This window comes from Anolis carolinensis, unplaced genomic scaffold (assembly GCF_035594765.1).
Source record: "Anolis carolinensis isolate JA03-04 unplaced genomic scaffold, rAnoCar3.1.pri scaffold_10, whole genome shotgun sequence".
Taxonomy (NCBI): domain Eukaryota; kingdom Metazoa; phylum Chordata; class Lepidosauria; order Squamata; family Dactyloidae; genus Anolis; species Anolis carolinensis.
In genome coordinates this window covers 4,764,113-4,784,002 of record NW_026943821.1, presented here as the reverse complement: position 1 = coordinate 4,784,002, position 19,890 = coordinate 4,764,113, and the positions used below count along the sequence as shown (strand labels likewise).

At 41.0% G+C, this 19,890-nt stretch overlaps 2 protein-coding genes across 3 annotated transcripts in view; one reads left to right on the top strand and one right to left on the bottom strand.

Annotated features, from left to right (window-relative positions):
* The window catches only part of LOC134293782 (uncharacterized), a 30,095-nt gene extending 19,572 nt beyond the window's left edge, over window positions 1-10,523 (top strand). Inside the window, exon 2 of the mRNA XM_062962427.1 lies at window positions 1,771-10,523. Within this exon, the coding sequence (XP_062818497.1) occupies window positions 2,399-4,081 (1,683 nt within the window). The 5' untranslated portion in view covers window positions 1,771-2,398 and the 3' untranslated portion in view covers window positions 4,082-10,523. The remainder of the gene's footprint in view (window positions 1-1,770) is intronic.
* A 4,708-nt stretch (window positions 10,524-15,231) lies between these two features.
* The window catches only part of LOC100567292 (transmembrane protein 87A), a 34,659-nt gene continuing 30,000 nt past the window's right edge, over window positions 15,232-19,890 (bottom strand). For both annotated transcript variants that reach the window (XM_062962423.1, XM_062962424.1), the window contains exons 18-20: window positions 18,929-18,981; window positions 18,203-18,233; window positions 15,232-16,158 (exon numbers count right to left, since the gene is read on the bottom strand). In XM_062962423.1, the coding sequence (XP_062818493.1) occupies window positions 16,117-16,158; window positions 18,203-18,233; window positions 18,929-18,981 (126 nt within the window). In that variant the 3' untranslated portion in view covers window positions 15,232-16,116. The remainder of the gene's footprint in view (window positions 16,159-18,202; window positions 18,234-18,928; window positions 18,982-19,890) is intronic.

The window sequence follows — 19,890 nt, the reverse complement described above, 5'->3', positions numbered from 1 at the left end:
CCTGGTCTGAAACCTGCTTGTTGTGCAATAACCCAAACAATGATGGATCTGGACCAAACTAGGTATGCATACCCAATATGCCCAAATTTGAACACTGGTGGGTTTTGAAGTGAATTGGCCAGGACATTTTGGAGTTGTAGATACAGGGATTTATTTATTTACTACATTGATATCCCGCCCTTCTCACCCCGAAGGGGACTCAGAGCAGCTTACAAATAATATGTACATACAATAAGTACATTATTATCAATATTATATGTATATACAATATATAAGATTATTATATATTATTGTATATTATATTGTATATAACGGCGCTCCATGCAGTCATGCCAGTGGCCACATGACCTTGGAGGTGTCTACGGACAACGCCGGCTCTTCGGCTTAGAAATGGAGATGAGCACCAACCCCCAGAGTTAGACACGACTGGACTTAACGTCAGGGGAAACCTTTACCTATACCTATGGTATTATTATTAGTATTATATTGTATAAAACATGGCACACAGAACCCCCATAAATAACTCAACATACTGGAGGGGTCTGAGGGGACAGACTCAGCATAGTGGGAGTTGTAGTTCACAACTTTATGCATTTTGTACAATTAAAAAATTGACTTTTTCAAAGAATCCACGCAATACTGGGTATCCAAGCTAGTTAAAAAAAAAAAAGAAGCTGCTGAGCTTATCGACCTTGCAAAGTGGAAGTCTGCTTGTCCAAATGGGTTTTGTGAGGGTTCAGAACCATGATACTTAGAAATGATTTATTATTATTTTATTGTATGTCACAGCAAACAAGATAGATATGCTGGATTTCGTATCACAAAATCACAAGTCGAACACTTCCCAAGTGTCTAGCACTGTGTGATGTATTTTTGGATGATGCGTGCAGATCCCAGCAGGGTGGCCTTTTGCAGTTGACAGATCGTAATTTTGTCAATGTCTATTGTTTCCAAATGCCGGCTGAGATCTTTTGACAAGGCACCCAGTGTGCCCATCACCACCGGGACCACCTGCACTGGTTTCTGCCAGAGTCTTTGAAGTTCAATCTTGAGGTCCTGAGGTCCTCATTTTTTCCTGTTGTTTTTCGTCAATCCGACTGTCACCTGGGATGGCAACATCAATGATCCAAACCTTTTTCTTTTCCACAACTGTGATGTCTGGTGTGTTGTGTTCCAGAACTTTGTCAGTCTGGATTCGGAAGTCCCACAGTATCTTTGCGTGCTCATTTTCCAATACTTTTGCAGGTTTGTGATCCCACCAGTTCTTTGCTGCTGGGAGGTGGTACTTGAGGCATAAGTTCCAATGAATCCTTTGGGCCACATAGTTGTGCCTCTGTTTGTAGTCTGTCTGTGCGATTTTCTTACAGCAGCTGAGGATATGATCAATGGTTTCGTCGGCTTCCTTGCACAGTCTGCATTTTGGGTCATCAGCTGATTTTTCGATCTTGGCCTTATTGTTATTAATATATAATTATATTATTATTAATAATAATATAATTATATTATTATTGTTATTGTTATTAATATATAATTATATTATTGTTGTTATTATTATTACTACTACTACTACATTTATTTATACCCCGCTTTATCTCTCTTGCAGGAGACTCAAAGCGGCTTAACATAAAAGCATTAGCATACAACTCAAAATAAACAAATATGCAGACAATATATAAATATGATTTTATCTTTTGGGGTTTGCTAGATGGGATTTCCATTTGCAACGACTGACCAATTTGACCTGGATTTTCTTTTTTTGTGTATTCGCAGGATACGTTGCAAAGAACCATTAAGGATCTTCTTCCAATTTCTAGACCCAATGGACAAAAATAAAACAGCATTCTCTTTCGTGCAAATAAGTAATAATAGAGACAGTCAACTATTATTTGGGAATCTATAGAGGAAGAGTTCTTCCCTTCATGTAAACTTGGGGAACCTTTTGCTTCTTCCATTCACCCAAAACCGGACTCATTTGTGCCAATAGTAACAATAGAGACCGTTACTATTTGGGAATCTATAGGAAAACTGTTCCTTTAATTCACGTAAACTTGAGGAACTTTTTGCTTCTTCCATTCACTCAAAACCAGACTTATTTGTGCCAATAGTAACAATAGAGACCGTTACTATTTGGGAATCTATAGGAAAACTGTTCCTTCAATTCAGGTAAACTTGGGGAACTTTTTGATTCTTTAGTTCGCTCAAAACCAGATAAACATTTTGATGAAGGAAAAGCAAGGTGACTTCTTCTGGACGGTCAAAGAAGCCATGTCACTCTAGAAAGATGGAATTGTGGATGAGTGATTGAAGCTCAAGGATCTGGAAAAAAAAGCTATCTCAGAAAGGATGTGGATACGAGATCCAAAGTGATCAGAGCTCCGTGGAAGGAAACGGTGAGAACATGAGAGAGCAGCGAGCAAAAGGAGACCTCACCATCCACTGTGATAAAGATCCAACTTCGGGGATCGAAGTCTCGACGTACAAGCCAGAACTTGCCAGCGAAAACAGGTTCTTCAAGGGGAAGTGTCCGTTTTGGTGGAAGAAGAACAGGGCCACCAAGTCCGCCCAGGAAGAGGTGGCTTCCAAGAGCCGTCTGTGCGTGGAGGCTGCCCACGAGAGCCCCATCCCGGCCGTCCGGAAGCCAAGCCAACGAGAAGGTCTTCTGGGACGGGACCCAAGTGAAGGGTCTCCAGGAGCAAAACCAGCCTCCTCTTTACTCCGGAAACTCTTGTGCTTGAAGGACACGTCTTCTCGGCCCAAGAAACCAACCCAAGGCTCGGGAGCGTCTCCGATCTACGGAGGAAATATACGATGCGGGCCCGTCGCTGCTCTTAGCAGAACCGCGGACCCGCAAGGAGAGTCTCCTTTGAGGTGGAAACCCAGAAGCGAAACTCAACATCCGGTGGAAGTTATCTCCAACAACATGGAGACGACGGAGGCGACGGATAAGGCAGAGGCTTCGTGGATAACCAAGCCGTGGAGGACGTTCAGGACGGCGATTACGTCCCGAGTCCAAAGATCCAATCTGCCAAGGATTGAGAAGGCGACAGAGGATGGAGAGCCTCACATCCCTGTCAAACCAGAAGCCTCTTCTGATAGCAAAGTGGACACAGAATTGAGTGACACGGAACCAAAGTCGTCAAAAGTATTTCCAGATTTGGAGAACAAAGGGAGCCAACGGGTCTCCTGGCACGGTTTGGAGATCCACAGAACGGCCAACGAGGATGCGCCAGAACCCGTCGTCGAGGAGAGGAAGAGCTTCTCTTTGGAAGAGAGCCTGTGGGAGGAGAACCCGGTCCTGAAGAACATCTCAGAGTGGGAGAACCTCCAGAAGCAGGTCTACAACCTCCTTGGGGGGAACGGAGACGAGGTGCAAGACACGGCCCCGGAAGACGAAGACTTGGAAGGAGGAGGATGCGGTTACTGGGTGGACGAAGAGGACGAGGACTTGGGCGACCTGGCTGAGAACCCGGGCGGACAGGGCATGCTGATGGCGACGCGCGACTTGGGCTGGTTGAGCAGCGAGTTATTGGGAAACTCAACATCTTGGAAGAAGAACGAGAAGACAGAGACAGGAAAAGAAGAGAGCGACGGAAAGGCCATCACGGTGGATGCCAATGAAGAAGGCAAACATCACAAGACCATACATGGCCAAGATACCGACATGACCCATATCGACACTCTCCTTCTCAACATCGTGACGTCCCACCATGACACATCTAGAACCCACGTCTCAGAAAACGAAGAGACTTTGTCCCTAAAGAAATGGGAACCCTTAACTTTTCCGGAGTTGTCCCCAACGTCCTTTCCAACCAGGGCTTTAGAGAAGGGTCTTCTTCTTCTTCCGAAAGCCTGTGACTCCGAAGAAGGAGTTGCGAGGAAGTTGTTGGCGTCCGACGAGGAGACAACCGGATTTGCAACATGGCACAACGACGCAGGGATTGGAGACGCGCAAGACAAGCAACTGATCTACCAGGCGGCTGCAGAGATCGTGGGCGCCGCGATCGACGCAGCCGCCGGACAACTGGCACAGAAGGAAGAGGAAGGGCGAGCTGAGTCGGAGCTCAACAAAACCATCCCTTGAAACCTCGATCTTCAGAGACGTGATCCAAGGGAGAAGAGGGATCTTTTTCACAGACTGCGACCCAGATTTCCCTGTTTCTCCATATTTGCCTCCCAAGTGTCGTGCACCAAGATCCCTTTTTAAAGGCTTACTCCAATGTGGAGCAGGCCATGAGCAAAAGGATTTCTTGGGCTCTCTCTGTTGCAAACGGAAAGGTGTTCATTTAGGGCAGGGGTCCCCGAACTAAGGCCCATTGAAGCCATTTATCCGGCCCCCATGGCACAAGGGCAGAAGGGGGTTGGGCTAAATGACCAAAGGGGCCTCTTCTTCTCTTACAACCATTATTATTATTATTATTATTATTATTATTATTATTATTATTATTATTATTATTATTATTATTATTAATATTGAGGCTGGGTAGACATCTGTCAGGGGCAATACTAATGGCTTTTGGTGCACAAAGGCAGAAGGGGATTGGACTAAATGGCCCAAGGGGTCTCTTCCAACCCTCTTTATTATTATTATTATTATTATTATTATTATTATTATTATTATTATTAACATTGAGGCTGGGAGGCCATCTGTCAGGGGTGCTTTGCTTGTGCTTTCGGTGCACAAAGGCAGAAAGGGATTGGATTCAATGGCCCAAAGGGCCTCTTCCAACCCTCTTTTTAATTATTGTTGTTGTTGTTTGTTGTTGTTGTTGTTATTTATTATTATTATTATTATTATTATTATTATTATTATTATTGCTTGGTGGCCAACTATAGTCCAGCCCTCCAACAGTCCAAAGGATCATCAACTGGCTCCCTGTTTAAAAAGTTTGGGGACCCCTGATTTAGGGGAATGATGAGCTTTTCTTGGGGGGTGGAGAAGGGAGTCCGTCATATTTGTGCACCATTCCGACACGGCTGGTTTTCCTCCCTTTTTACAGCATTAATGGAACTCAGTGGATGCTGTGCTTAATAGCACCATGTAACACTATCATTAGTATTCCTGGGCTATAAATATCATTTCCTAATTGGTTCTGTCATAGAAACATAGGAAAAGTTTATTAAACTGCCAAAACTTTTGTCTTATGTGGCACATCCCACTATAGCATATTTTGTGATCAGGAAAATAAGATTTTGTCAGCAAACAGATGGTCAGCTGCCTGTCCTCCCATCCTTTTTGCCTTGTTTTTATTTATGTTGCACTTTGAAATGGTCATATGACTGGTCGAACAAATAAATTATTATTATTATTGTATGACACAGCAAACAAGATAGATATGCTGGATTTCATATCACAAAATCACAAGTCAAACACTTCCCAAGTGTCTAGGACTGTGTGATGTTATTATTTATTTATTTATTTATTTATTTATTTTATTTACAGTATTTATATTCCGCCCTTCTCACCCCGAAGGGGACTCAGGGCGGATTACAATGAACACATATATGGCAAACATTCAATGCCAATAGACAAACAACATTCAGTTTTTAGACAGACACAGAGGCATTTTTTAACATCTTTCCAGCTTCACGATTTCCGGCCACAGGGGGAGCTGTTGCTTCACCGTCCATTGGTGCCTGTTCTTCCTCTTCTTTTCCTCGTGAGCAGTTTTATGGTGTTGTAGATTAGTTAAATTAGCCTCCCGCATAAAGCGTCCCTAAATTTTCCCTACTTGACAGATGCAACTGTCTTTCGGGGCTGCTAGGTCAACAGCAAGCCGGTGCTATATATATATATATATATATATTTATGGTCGGAGGCTTAACCCGACCCGGGCTTCGAACTCATGACCTCTCGGTCAGTAGTGATTTATAGCAGCTGGTTACTAGCCAGCTGCGCCACAGCCCGGCCCCATTATTATTATTATTATTATTATTATTATTATTACAGTAGAGTCTCACTTATCCAACGTAAACGGGCTGGCAGAACGTTGGATAAGCGAATATGTTGGATAATAAGGAGAGATTAAGGAAAACCCTATTAAACATCAAATTAGGTTATGATTTTACAAATTAAGCACCAAAACATCATGCTATGCAACAAATTTGACAGAAAAAGTAGTTCAATACACGGTAATATTATGTTGTAATTACTGTATTTACGAATTTAGCACCAAAGTATCACGATGTATTGAAAACATTGACTACAAAAATGCCTTGGATAATCCAGAACATTGGATAAGCGAATGTTGGATAAGTGAGACTCTACTGTATTATATTTTGTGATCGTTTTCAATGAAGATCAATGAAGTTTTTCATCAAGTCTCAACTATGCCTGCCATAGATGTGGGCGAAACGTCAGGAGAGAATACTTCTGGAACATGGCCATACAGCCTGGAAAACATACAACAACCCTGTAACTCAACATAGTTTTTGCCACAAAATTGCAGTTTCTGGAGTAGAATTACTACTTTCAAAGCAAGGACTGCACTAGGTAAAGGTATTCCCCTGACGTTAAGTCCAGTCGTGACCCACTCTGGGGGTTGGTGCTCATCTCCATTTCTAAGCCAAAGAGCCGGCGTTGTCCATAGACACCTCCAAGGTCATGTGGCCGGCATGACTGCATAGAGCACTGTTACCTTCCCGCCGGAGCGGTACCTATTTATCTACTCACATTTGCATGTTTTCGAACTGCTAGGTTGGCAGAAGCTGGGGCTAACAGTGGGTGCTCATTCCGCTCCCGGGATTTGAACCTGGCACCTTTTGGTCCGCAAGTTCAGCAGCACTATTAAACAGGAAATAACACTTTCAAACCAGGAACAGAATTTTTTTTCATATTTTGTTCTATAGTGCAGTGGCTAAAAGTCAGGTTTAAGGAGTAAGGACACCAATGGCTTGTAGAAGTGAACAAAACATACTTTTTTGAGACTCAGTTCCAAGATATGAATATTAGGAAGGTTCTGCTTTAGGTAAATTAGAGGGAAGAAGGAAATGATCCCAATAATAATAATAATAATAATAATAAAATAATAATAATAATAATGATAATGATGATATTTACAGTGTACCTGTGGTTTCATTTATCCCAGTGGTTCCCAACCTGTGGTCCCCAAGAACTAAAATATGTTCAGCGGCCACACCATTACTACACCTTTGCAACGAGAGCTACTGGTCTCATGAAACCCTCTCGTAGTGCCAAGGAGATGGGTGTCGGGAGGGGAGCGGCTGGCAAAAACAAAATTTTGGCAGTTTAACAAACTTTTTCCATATTTTTTTTATGATAAAACCAATTAGGAAATGACATTTATAACTCAGGAATGAAAATAGTGTTACATAGTGTAACCAGCAAATGCACATCCATGAGCGGTATCAGGTATGATAAAAACAAACATATAATTTTGCATATCTGTGTGTACATATACATAGGTAAAGGATAAAGGTTTTCCCCTGACGTTAAGTCCAGTCGTGTCCGACTCTGGAGGTTGGTGCTCATCTCCTTTTCTAAGCCGAAGAGCCAGCGTTGTTTGTAGACGTCTCCAAGGTCATGTGGCTGGCATGACTGCATGGAGCGCTGTTACCTTCCTGCCAGAGCGGTACCTATTGATCTACTCACATTTGCATGTTTTCAAACTGCTAGGTTGGCAGAAGCTGGAGCTAACAGCAGGAGCTCACTCCGCTCCCGGGATTTGAACCTGGCACCTTTTGGTCCACAAGTTCAGCAGTTCAGCGCTTTAACGCACTGTGCCAGCAGGGGCCCCCATATATTAATACAATCATGCAAAAATGACAGAGGATGGGTTTGGCTGTAGACATGCTGATTTCCTTCCGATGCGAGAGGTCCCGTTCATCAAAGGCGCAGGTGGTGAAATTGATTCTTCCCCAAGGGCAGGGAGAGGTGATTGCCCTGCCTGGGTAAGCTATTGTGCTACAATGTCCAGATGAAGTCCAAGAGATGGGTGAGGTTCCACTGTGGGCGCCTCTACTGTACATACATATACACACAAACATATATACATATATAGTGTGTGTATAGGGCAAGCTTAATTGCCTTAATGGATCCAAATCAAGCAAAGCAAAGCAATCACAGTACAGTAGAGTCCCACTTATCCAACATAAACGGGCCGGCGGATTGTTGGATAAGCGAATATGTTGGATAATAAGGAGGCATTAAGGAAAAGCCTATTAAACATCAAATTACGTTATGATTTTACAAATGAAGCACCAAAACATGTTATACAACAAATTTGGCAGAAAAAGTAGTTCAATACACAGTAATGCTATGTAATTACTGTATTTATGAATTTAGCACCAAAATATCACGATATATTGAAAACATTGACTACAAAAATGTGTTGGATAATCCAGAACGTTGGATAAGTGAGACTCTACTGTATTTGAAATAAAATGTCTTCCTATTCAATGGCTGGCGATTGATCCCACCCTTGTGGCAGAAGCCGGCATTGTATATTGATTTCTTTGTATTGTGTGATTTTTGCTTTTATCCAACGTGATAAAAAATTATTTCATGTGTACATCCACATTCACTCCCTTTCGGGCGATATACATATTGTATTGCAAACATAATTACTTTTAGTATTATTAAGTTGGGACTCTCTAGATCTTCAAAGAACTTGGTATGTTTTTTATTGTATTTACTGGGGTTGAAAATGAGCCGCTCTTTAGCACTGTGACCGAATGATTCTGTTCCTTCTCAATCAGGCCTGGGCAAACTTGAGCCCTCCTTCCAGGTGTTTTGGACTTCAACTCCCAGAATTCCTTGCAGCCTCAGGTACCTTCCTTTTCTCCAAATAGGAACAATCGTTGGCAATAAAAATGCTGCTCCAGAGACTAGGACACAATGGAGCAATGGATTCAAGCAGCAGGAAAAGAGATTCCACCAGAATATTGGGGGAAAGTTTCTTTTAGAAAGTTGAAGTCTGGCAGAATCTCTTCTATAGGTTTCTAAGCCATGGCTTGATGGTCATCTGTTGGGAAGGCTTTGATGGTGTCTTTCTGCATGGCCGAATGGGCTTCAGCTGGTTTCTTCCAATTCTTGTGGAATATACAATGCCAGATAGACTGATAGAGTCCCCTTCTTTGAGGGTTTGAAGGTTTTCAAGCTGAGGCCGGATGGCCATCTGTCGGGAGGGATCGGATGGTGCCTTTGTTCAGAAAGTGGACTAGATGGCCTCTGAGGGTCCCTTCTAATGCTCGGATTGTATGACTAGTGGGAAAAAAAATATTATCCCCGGATGCATTTCGGAAGATGCTTTCAATCAACCTCTGGAAAAGTTTTTACCAACTTGTTCTCAAGGCTTACAAGGTTTGGCTGTTTACTTTCAACCAATCTCCAGAAAAGTTTTTACCAACTTATTCTCAAGGCTTACAAAGTTTGGCTGTTTACTTTCAACCCATCTCTGGAAAAGTTTTTACCAACTTGTTCTCAAGGCTTACAAGGTTTGGCTGTTTACTTTCAACCAATCTCTGGAAAAGTTTTTACCAACTTGTTCTCAAGGCTTACAAGGTTTGGCTGTTTACTTTCAACCCATCTCTGGAAAAGTTTTTACCAACTTGTTCTCAAGGCTTACAAAGTTTGGCTGTTTACTTTCAACCAATCTCCAGAAAAGTTTTTACCAACTTGTTCTCAAGGCTTACAAGGTTTGGCTGTTTACTTTCAACCAATCTCCAGAAAAGTTTTTACCAACTTGTTCTCAAGGCTTACAAAGTTTGGCTGTTTACTTTCAACCCATCTCTGGAAAAGTTTTTACCAACTTATTCTCAAGGCTTACAAAGTTTGGCTGTTTACTTTCAACCAATCTCTGGAAAAGTTTTTACCAACTTGTTCTCAAGGCTTACAAGGTTTGGCTGTTTACTTTCAACCCATCTCTGGAAAAGTTTTTACCAACTTGTTCTCAAGGCTTACAAGGTTTGGCTGTTTACTTTCAACCCATCTCTGGAAAAGTTTTTACCAACTTGTTCTCAAGGCTTACAAAGTTTGGCTGTTTACTTTCAACCAATCTCCGGAAAAGTTTTTACCAACTTGTTCTCAAGGCTTACAAGGTTTGGCTGTTTACTTTCAACCAATCTCCAGAAAAGTTTTTACCAACTTGTTCTCAAGGCTTACAAAGTTTGGCTGTTTACTTTCAACCCATCTCTGGAAAAGTTTTTACCAACTTATTCTCAAGGCTTACAAAGTTTGGCTGTTTACTTTCAACCAATCTCTGGAAAAGTTTTTACCAACTTATTCTCAAGGCTTACAAAGTTTGGCTGTTTACTTTCAACCAATCTCTGGAAAAGTTTTTACCAACTTGTTGTCAAAGCTTACAAAGTTTGGCTGTTTACTTTCAACCAATCTCTGGAAAAGTTTTTACCAACTTGTTCTCAAGGCTTACAAGGTTTGGCTGTTTACTTTCAACCAATCTCTGGAAAAGTTTTTACCAACTTGTTGTCAAAGCTTACAAAGTTTGGCTGTTTACTTTCATATGGATATATTTGTTTGCTTGGAATAAAAAGTCTGTTCAAATGGGTCTTCTTTTTTGTGGCATAAGAAACCTATCCCTTCCATGTTACTTCGTTATCAAAGGTTCTCTGAATAAATAACACCATTAACTCAAAATATCTAAAGGTAAAAAGGTAAAGGTTTCCCCTGACATTAAGTCCAGTCGTGACCGACTCTGGGGGTTGGTGCTCATCTTCATGTCTAAGCCGAAGAGCCGGCGTTGTCCATAGACACCTCCAAGGTCATGTGGCCACTGGCATGACTGCATGGAGTGCCCTTATCTTCCCGCCGGAGCGGTACCTATTGATCTACTCACATTTGCATGTTTTCGAACTGCTGGGATGGCAGGAGCTGGGGCTAACAGCGGGCGCTCATTCTGCTCCCGGGATTTGAACCTGGGACCTTTCGGTCCGCAAGTTCAGCAGCTCAGCGCTTTAACACAGTGTGCCACCACCAGGGGCCCAAAAATATCTACACACCCAATAAAAGTGAAAATATGTATGTGGCCGGGGTGTCCACTTCCACAGACAAGCTCCCACTTCCACAGAGCTTCAGCTCCCACCACTCAGGACACACCAATGGCCTTCCCTCCAATGACATTACAGGTTATAGAGAGCGCAATGAACATGTCCAATGTCCACAAACACTATCTTGCCCACCACCCAAGTGAAGGCTTTCATTCTGGGACAATTTCATCCTTGATTTTAAGTGTTTCCTCCACCAAAGACACCCCAGTGTTCCTTATTCTCTCCATTGGTGCGGAATTTGCATGACTCCGCCCACTGCCTCTCCCTTCGCCCTTTCCTATTCTTTTCAATGGCACAGAGCAAAGGAATTGATCAGCAACTGAACATACTGGAGAGGTTTGGGGAGAATTTCCCATGATTTATAGGAGTTGTAGGGACTGGGATGTATAGTCCACCTGTAATCTAATAGCACTCTGAACTCCACCAACGATGGACCTGGAACTCACTTGGCACAGAGAACCCACATGAGCAACAAAAAATACTGGCGGTCTTTGGAAGGATTCATAGGAGTTGTAGTTAAACTACAGGGGCCGGGCTGTGGCGCAGCTGGCTAGTAACCAGCTGCTATAAATCACTACTGACCGAGAGGTCATGAGTTCGAAGCCCGGGTTGGGTTAAGCCTCTGACCATTAATAGCCCCGGCTTGCTGTTGATCTATGCAGCCCCGAAAGACAGTTGCATCTGTCAATTAGGGACATTTAGGGACGCTTTATGCGGGAGGCTAATTTACAACACCATAAAATTGCCAGCAAAACACGAGGAAAGGAATGAGGAAGTACAGCCACTACTGGACGGTGAAGCAACAGCTTCCCCTGTGGCCGGAATCGTGAAGCTGGAAAAATGTTAAAAATGCCTCTGAGTCTGTCTAATGTATGTTGTTTGTCTGTTGGCATTGAATGTTTGCCATATATGTGTTCATTGTAATCCGCCCTGAGTCCCCTTCGGGGTGAGAAAGAAGGGCGGAATAGAAATACTGTAAATAAATTAATACATCCAGACCGCACTATGAACCCAAACAATGATGGATCTGGACCAAACTTGGCATGCATACCTGATATGCCTATATTTGAATCCTGGTGGGTTTTGAGGGGAGTTGGCCTGGACATTTTGGAGTTGTAGGTACTGGGATTTATAGTTCACTTTCAACCAATGAGCACTCTGAACTCCACCAAAGATGGAATTGGACTAAACTTGATACACAGAGCCTCCATGACCAACAACAAATACTGTAGGTCTTTGCGGAAAATTTACCTTGATTTGGGGGAGTTGTAGTTCACCTACATCTAGAGAGAACTGTGAACCCAAACATTGATGGATCTGGACCAAACTGGGCACACATACCTGATATGTCGAAATTGGATTACTGGAGGGGTTTGAGGAGAATCGACCTTCCTTTCTGGGAGTTGTAGTTCACCCACAATCAGGGAAACTGTGACCTCCACCGATGATGGACCTGGACCAAACTTGGCACTCAGAATCCTCATGACTAACTCAACCTCGTGAAGGGGTTTGAGGGGACTGACTCACCATAGCGGGAGTTGTAGTTCACCCTACAACCAGAGAGCACATTGAACCCCACCCATGATGCATCCAGAGCAAACTTGCTCAACATAACAAACTTTAAATACTGGTGGAGTTTCTCGGGGTTAACCTGGCATGATGTGAGTTGTAGTTCACCCACACACAACCTTATAAATTTTGTGCAAAAAAATTTTAAAAAAAAAAATTGACTTTTTCAAATAACCCGGGCAACGCTGGGTACCCAAGCTAGTCTATATATATAAATGAGTGGTGGCATCACGGCGACCCACAAAACAACAAAACTACAGGCCCCCCAACCTCGAAATTTGACAACACAACCCATCATCCACGCCTGTAGATTGATACAAAAAAAAGTCCTAATTAGAGGGAAAGGAATAATTGTTTTTATCCAATTACTGCCAGTTTAGAGGGCTAATCTCTGCCCACTTGGTCTCCTAGCAACCAACTCAGCCCAGGGGACAGGCAGATTTAGGCCTCACTTAGGCCTCTTCCACAGATTATCTAATTTGCACTGGATTATATGGCAGTGTAGACTCAAGGCCCTTCCACACAGCTATATAACCCATTTATAATGGACTTAATGTCAGGGGAAAACCTTTACCTTTTACCTTAACTACCACCAATTCCTCAATACTTTATTTCCCATACCACCATAATTTGCCACAGCAATGTGTGGCCAGGCACAGCTAGTACACTTATATAATCCCTTCTCAAAAATGCAATCTCCCCTTTTCGATACACACAGGACAACAATTTTAGGGTGTGATTTTTTAAATATTACTGCATAAAACACACACACACGGCTTCTCCTCCCAGAAAAGACATATGTACAATTTTCAAAATAAATATTATTATTTGTTGTTAAGAAAAATCTTAATTCTTCCTCCTCACCCGGAATCATCGAAATAATACCCAAATCACATCAGATCAAACACAAAGGGAGAATGGAGAGAAATATAAAAAGCCACGGCGGCAAAGCAAACGTATCAATGTCTATGGCTCCAAACGTATTCCAATGCAGGAATAAGGCTGGGTTGATGATAAAATGGTCCAAAATGGGAAGGTATTTATTCCTTTTAAAGGTAAAAGGGACCATGCTTTGAATGGAACCATTTCCAATCCAAAGAGATTATAATATGGCTTTGGAGGGCTGCAACGTCCCATATAAAAAGCATTGCTCGACCCCAAGTAACCTGTAAGGGAATGTGGCTCCTTTCAACCCTTTTTAAGCCCAGGAAAGTGACTTCTAAGATTTCGAAAAAGGCCTAAAATGTATACCAGAAAAGATGGAGGGGAAAGTCCCACGCACCTTAGAAGACACTTGAGAAATTGGGTTGCTGTGAGTTTTCCGGGCTGTATGGCTGTATTCCAGAAGCATTCTCTCCTGACGTTTCACCCACATCTATGGCAGACACCCTCAGAGGTTGCGAGGTCTGTTGGAAACTAGGCAAATGGGGTTTTATGTATCTGCGGAATGATGTCCAGGTGGGAGAAAGAACTCTTTGTCTGTTGGAGGCAAGCGTGAATGTTGTGATTAGCCCCGAATAGCCTTGTAGCTTCAACGCCTGGCTGCTCCCTTCCTCTTTTTTTGTGAGTGTTGTTTCTTTATTTACTGTCCTGATTTTAGTGTTCCAGAAAACAGGGGGAACAATGAGGGCCAGTTAACACCTCCCCACAAAGGATTCCCCCAGGCAGGAAGCACCCAGTCTTTGAAGCTGCAAGGCTATTCCATGCTAATTACAACACTCACACTTGCCTCCAACACCCTGGACATTATTCCAAAGATATATAAACCCCACTTGCCTCGTTTCCAACCAACCTCACAATCTCCGAGGATGCCTGCCATAGGTGTGGGCAAAACGCCAGGAGAGAGTGATGCCGGAGCGTGGCCAGACAGCCCAGAAAACTCACAGCAACCCAATGATTCCGGGCCATGAAAGCCTTCGACAACACGCCCGGGGAAATATATTTTTTTTCAAAAAGTTGGACCCAGCGAGGAAGCAGAATGCCCTTTTTTCCTCTTTTCAATGAACAGTGTTCTGATTCACCATCGCAAGCCACATCCTATTGGATTTGTGCCTTGTTTTAATTCCTTATCGAGCCTTCCTACTGTCAATAATTCCCCTAATTATTTGGGAACGTCAACATAGACTGCATTCGAAGGGTGACGGTTTTGCTCAGCAATGCACCCCAAACAAAGCAAATTCCAAGCATACTGAAACTGAGATGCTGCAAAAACGCTATTCGAAGGGCAACGTTTTCGTCCCGCCGTGATCTCGAACAAACCCCAAATAATAATGCAAATAATTCCGAAACAAAACATACATGAAATGGAGAGATGCTGCAGAAACTTCCACCCTGACCTCGAATGAAACCTGAACTGATCTATAATGCAAGTCAATGTTTTGGAGCATCTCAACCAGTTTATGGATCAACTTTGGACCTCTAAGTGTTTTGGACTACAACTCCCATCATTCCTAACAGCCTCAGGCCCCTTCCTTTTCCCCCGCAGCCGCTTAAGCGGCTGCGGGGGAAAAGGAAAGGGCCTGAGGCTGTTAGGAATGATGGGAGTTGTAGTCCAAACACTTAAGAGGTCCAAAGTTCACCTATGCTTGATGTAAACACTCACACACAGACTCAAAATAACCGATAATTCCAAACAAAGCGGACACTCGGCACATGTATTTTTGGCACAGAGGTTGGCTTTTCTGAAATAACAACCCTGCATTCCTTAATCGGAGGCTTTTGGGACATCCTAGGAACCAAAGGACGCCCAAGAAGCAAGTTTCAAACCAATCTTAACCATTCAAGAACGAGCATTTAGATCCCATTTCACTCTGTAGGATTTTCAACCCTAGCACTTTCTATCTTTCCCATTCACTCCCTTTTTCTACCATCTCTCTTCTCCATGACCAAGGAAATATCTTTCCGCAAAGAATCGGACCACACAATCCGCTCCCAAACGTATCTTCCGCGCCCGACCCCAAACCTTTTTTCCCGCTCGAAAATACAACTCATTTGTGGAAAATTATAACATGCACACTCATGTTGGATCGACAGTGTGATCTAGGGGGAAAACGGGCATGGAAAGTCTCATCTCGTCTCTTTTAGATATGTACACGTGCTCCTTCCGCTTTTTATATATTTGCGACGAGTCCGACGATTGTAGGAATCCCAAAGCAAATCCCAACCGAAGGACTGTGCAAGCAGCCTCTGCGTTGTCTTCATTGGAAATGAAGAGAAGCAAAGAGAACGGAAAAAACCAAAATAAACGTCAGTCGCATCGTCCCGCAAATCCTCTTCTCCAATATGATTTGTCCCAAAATCCTCCTCTCTTTCGCCCCAAGGCAGAGAGAGGTCCTGGCCCGGGGAAAACGCTAGAGTTAGAAAGGCAAAAAAAGTAATAAAATAATCCTTTAACCATATACAAATATATATATATATATGCATGTGGTGAAGAAGAAGAATGAAAAAAGGAGATGGCCATCTTCATCCGTACAAAAAAAACCCATCAGGAAGAGCCGGCGGCAGAGCGACTGGGGCTGGGATGTTTCATTCCATCTTGGACATTTCGAATTTGGTGGTCACAATTTCCTGCAAAGGGGAGAAAAGGAAAAAGAAAGGATAAGATGGAATAATGTGAGTGTATTTGGTTATATGCATTTCAATAGTGTTGTGTTTGTATAGCTCTGTTTTTAACCCTTTGTAAGCCAACCACGAGCCGCAAGGAGAGGCAAGTAATAAGTTGTTGGTGTGGTTGTTCTTGTTATTGGAAGACCATTACAAGATAGGGTCCACAGTTACAGGCATAATATTATTACTATTATTGTATGACACAGCAAACAAGATAGATATGCTGGATTTCGTATCACAAAATCACAAGTCAAACACTTCCCAAGTGTCTAGGATTGTGTGATGTATATTATTATTATTATTATTATTGGAAGACCTTAACAAGATAGGCTCCATGGTTACAGGTGTATTATTATTATTAAAAAATATTGGAAGACCATTACAAGATAGGCTCCACAATTACAGGTTTATTCTTATTATTGGAAGAATATTATCAAATAGATCCCATGGTTACAGGGGTATTATTATAATAATAATAAAATGTTATATAATAATTATTATTATTAATGGAAGACCGTTATTAGATAGATCCCATGGTTACAGGGGTATTATTATTATTATTATTATTATTATTATAATATAATAATAATAATAATAATAATAATAATAATAATAATAATAATAATAATAATTGGAAGACCATTATCAGATAGATCCCATGGTTACAGGAGTAATATTATAATTATTTTATTTATTTATTTATTTATTTATTTATTACAATATTTATATCCCGCCCTTCTCACCCATCAGGGGACTCAGGGCGGCTTACAATAAAACGCATATATAAAAATTGTACAATACACTATAAATCAGTTAAAAAATTAACTTACATCAAACATTCATAAATGCATTATAAAATACAGATAGGCGTGTTCAAGTTTAAAAGACTGGGTCTGTCAATTGAGTTCCAGCGTACATAATAGTAATTAATGCTGCTAATTGTTATTCGAAAGCCTTTTATTATAATATAATAATAATTATTATTATATATTATATAATTATATATAATTTATTATTATTATTATTGGAAGACCATTACCAGATAGTACCCATGGGTACTGGCATATTATTATTATTAAAAAATATTGGAAGACCATTACAAGATAGGCTCCACAATTACAGATGTATTATTATTATTATTTAATATTATATAATTATATATAATAATATATAATATTATATTATTATTATTGGAAGACCATTACCAGATAGTATCCATGGTTACTTTTTTTTCGTGTCAGGAGCAACTGGAGTTGCTTCTGGAGTGAGAGAATTGGCCATCTGCAAGGACGTTGCCCAGGGGACGCCCGGATGTTTTTGATGTTTACCATCCTTGTGGGAGGCTTCTCTCATGTCCCCGCATGGAGCTGGAGCTGATAGAGGGAGCTCATCCGCACTCTCCCCGGGTGGGATTCGAACCTGGCAGCCTTTAGGTCAGCAACCCAACCTTCAAGTCACAAGGCTTTTATCCCCTAGGCCACCGGAGGCTCCTTCCATGGTTACTGGGATATCATCATCATCATCATCATCATCATCATCATCATCATCATCATCATCATCATCGGAAAAGACCATTACAACATAGGCTCCATGGTTAGAGTTATGATTATTATTACCGTTATTACTATTATTATTCTTTAATAATAATAATAATAATAATAATAATAATAATAATAATAACAACAACAACAATAAGCCACTTTGAGTTAAGCCACTTTGAGTCTCCTTGTGGAAAGAAAAAGAGCAGTATAAATAATAATAATAATAATAATAATAATAATAATAATAATAATAATAATTTAATTGGGTCAAAGTGTTTTAACTGGCTTATTTTTAATACTGTTCATGATTAATTCCATTTTAATGTTTGTATATTTTTAGGTTTTAAATGACTTGGCATTGGTTAAATTGTGAGATGCTTTGAGTCTCTTTAGAGAGATAAAACAAGATACACTTAATAATAATAATTACTATAAATATAATAAATAAATTGCAGCTGGCTTACCTCATCAGAGTCTAGCAAAGGCGGCAGCACTCTGGAAGAGAAGTGAGAAAGATTGGGGTTACAACAAAAGTGAATCATGGTACAGTAGAGTCTCGCTTATCCAACGTTCTGGATTATCCAACACATTTTTGTAGTCAATGTTTTCAATATATCGTGATATTTTGGTGCGAAATTCGTAAATACAGTAATTACTATGTAGCATTACTGCGTATTGAACTACTTTTTCTGTCAAATTTGTTGTATAACATGATGTTTTGGTGCTTAATTTGTAAAATCATAACCTAATTTGATGTTTAATAGGCTTCTCCTTAATCTCTCCTTATTATCCAACATATTCGCTTATCCAACGTTCTGCCGGCCTGTTTATGTTGGATAAGTGAGACTACTGTATATCTATCACTATATTTTGGGAAGCTAGATCTAAGAACCTCAATCATTTTGCTAAGAACTGAATGCAAAAGCAGAGGCTGGATGGACATCTGTCGGGAGGGATCAGATTGTGTCTTTTTTGCATAGCACAAGGGGGTTGGACTGGATGGTCCTTGGGGTTCCCTTTCAACTCTAGGATTCTATATGTCAGGACTTTATCTAATTCCTCCACAGTTGCAATTCATTACTTGCTGGAATAACAGAACGATGCCTAGTTCAGCTGCTTTAAAAGAACCTGAACTTAGTTGACCGGCCAGACAAATACATAAAGATTTAAGATTTAGAACCAAAACCTACACGTCGGCCATAGAGGAGGGAATGTTTTCTTCCACCCATTTCAAGTCTTCATCCTAAGAAAGGAGAAAAGGAGCAAGATTTAAGAAGACAGAAAAATGAGGAACACAGATTGCTCATATTCGATATACTTCACAACATAATGGTTACGAAAGCCCATGCATCCAATGGGTCTAACTGATGACATATATGAAGGAGAAAAGGCTCTTCGGGGCTCTTTTGCCGCTGCCGCCGCCAGGGCAACATTTAAATATTAAAATAAAAATAGTGTCCCTACTTCGCGGATTTTCACATGTGGGTGGTCCTAGAACGTAACCCCCATAATAAGTGAGGGAACACTGTATATATATATATATTTTACTGTATGTATTTTATGTTGTTGTCTTTTGACTGTGTTGTACCTTGTCTTGAGCTGTGTAGTAGTAGTAGTAGTAGTAATAATAATAATAATAATAATAATAGGAAGACCATTACAACATAGGTTCCATGGTTACAGGGGTGTTGTTGTTGTTGTTGCTGTTGTTGTTGTTATTATTATTATTATTATTATTATTAGGAATACCATTACAACTTAGATTCCATGGTTACAGGGGTATTGTTGTTGTTGTTATTATTATTAATGATAATAAACCACTTTGCATCTCCTTGAGAAAAAGGAGAGAAAAGGTGGGGTATAAAAAATAATAATTTGCTATTATTACACATTAATATTAGACTTGTTTCTGGGTATATTTGAACCGCTGATTCCAAAAATGGCACTTGTATTCCCCCATCAGCTCTAGTTTTTGAGATACAGGACATATGCCACCTAACAGTTTTCATCTATCTGTGTGTCCATAGAAAACCATAATAATCCTATCTAAGAAACTAGAGCTGATGTGGTCTAACCAATGCAGTTTTCTGAATCAGTGCCCCCAATAGCCCCAGGAACAGGTCTAAAAAATTAAGACATCAAAACATTTTTA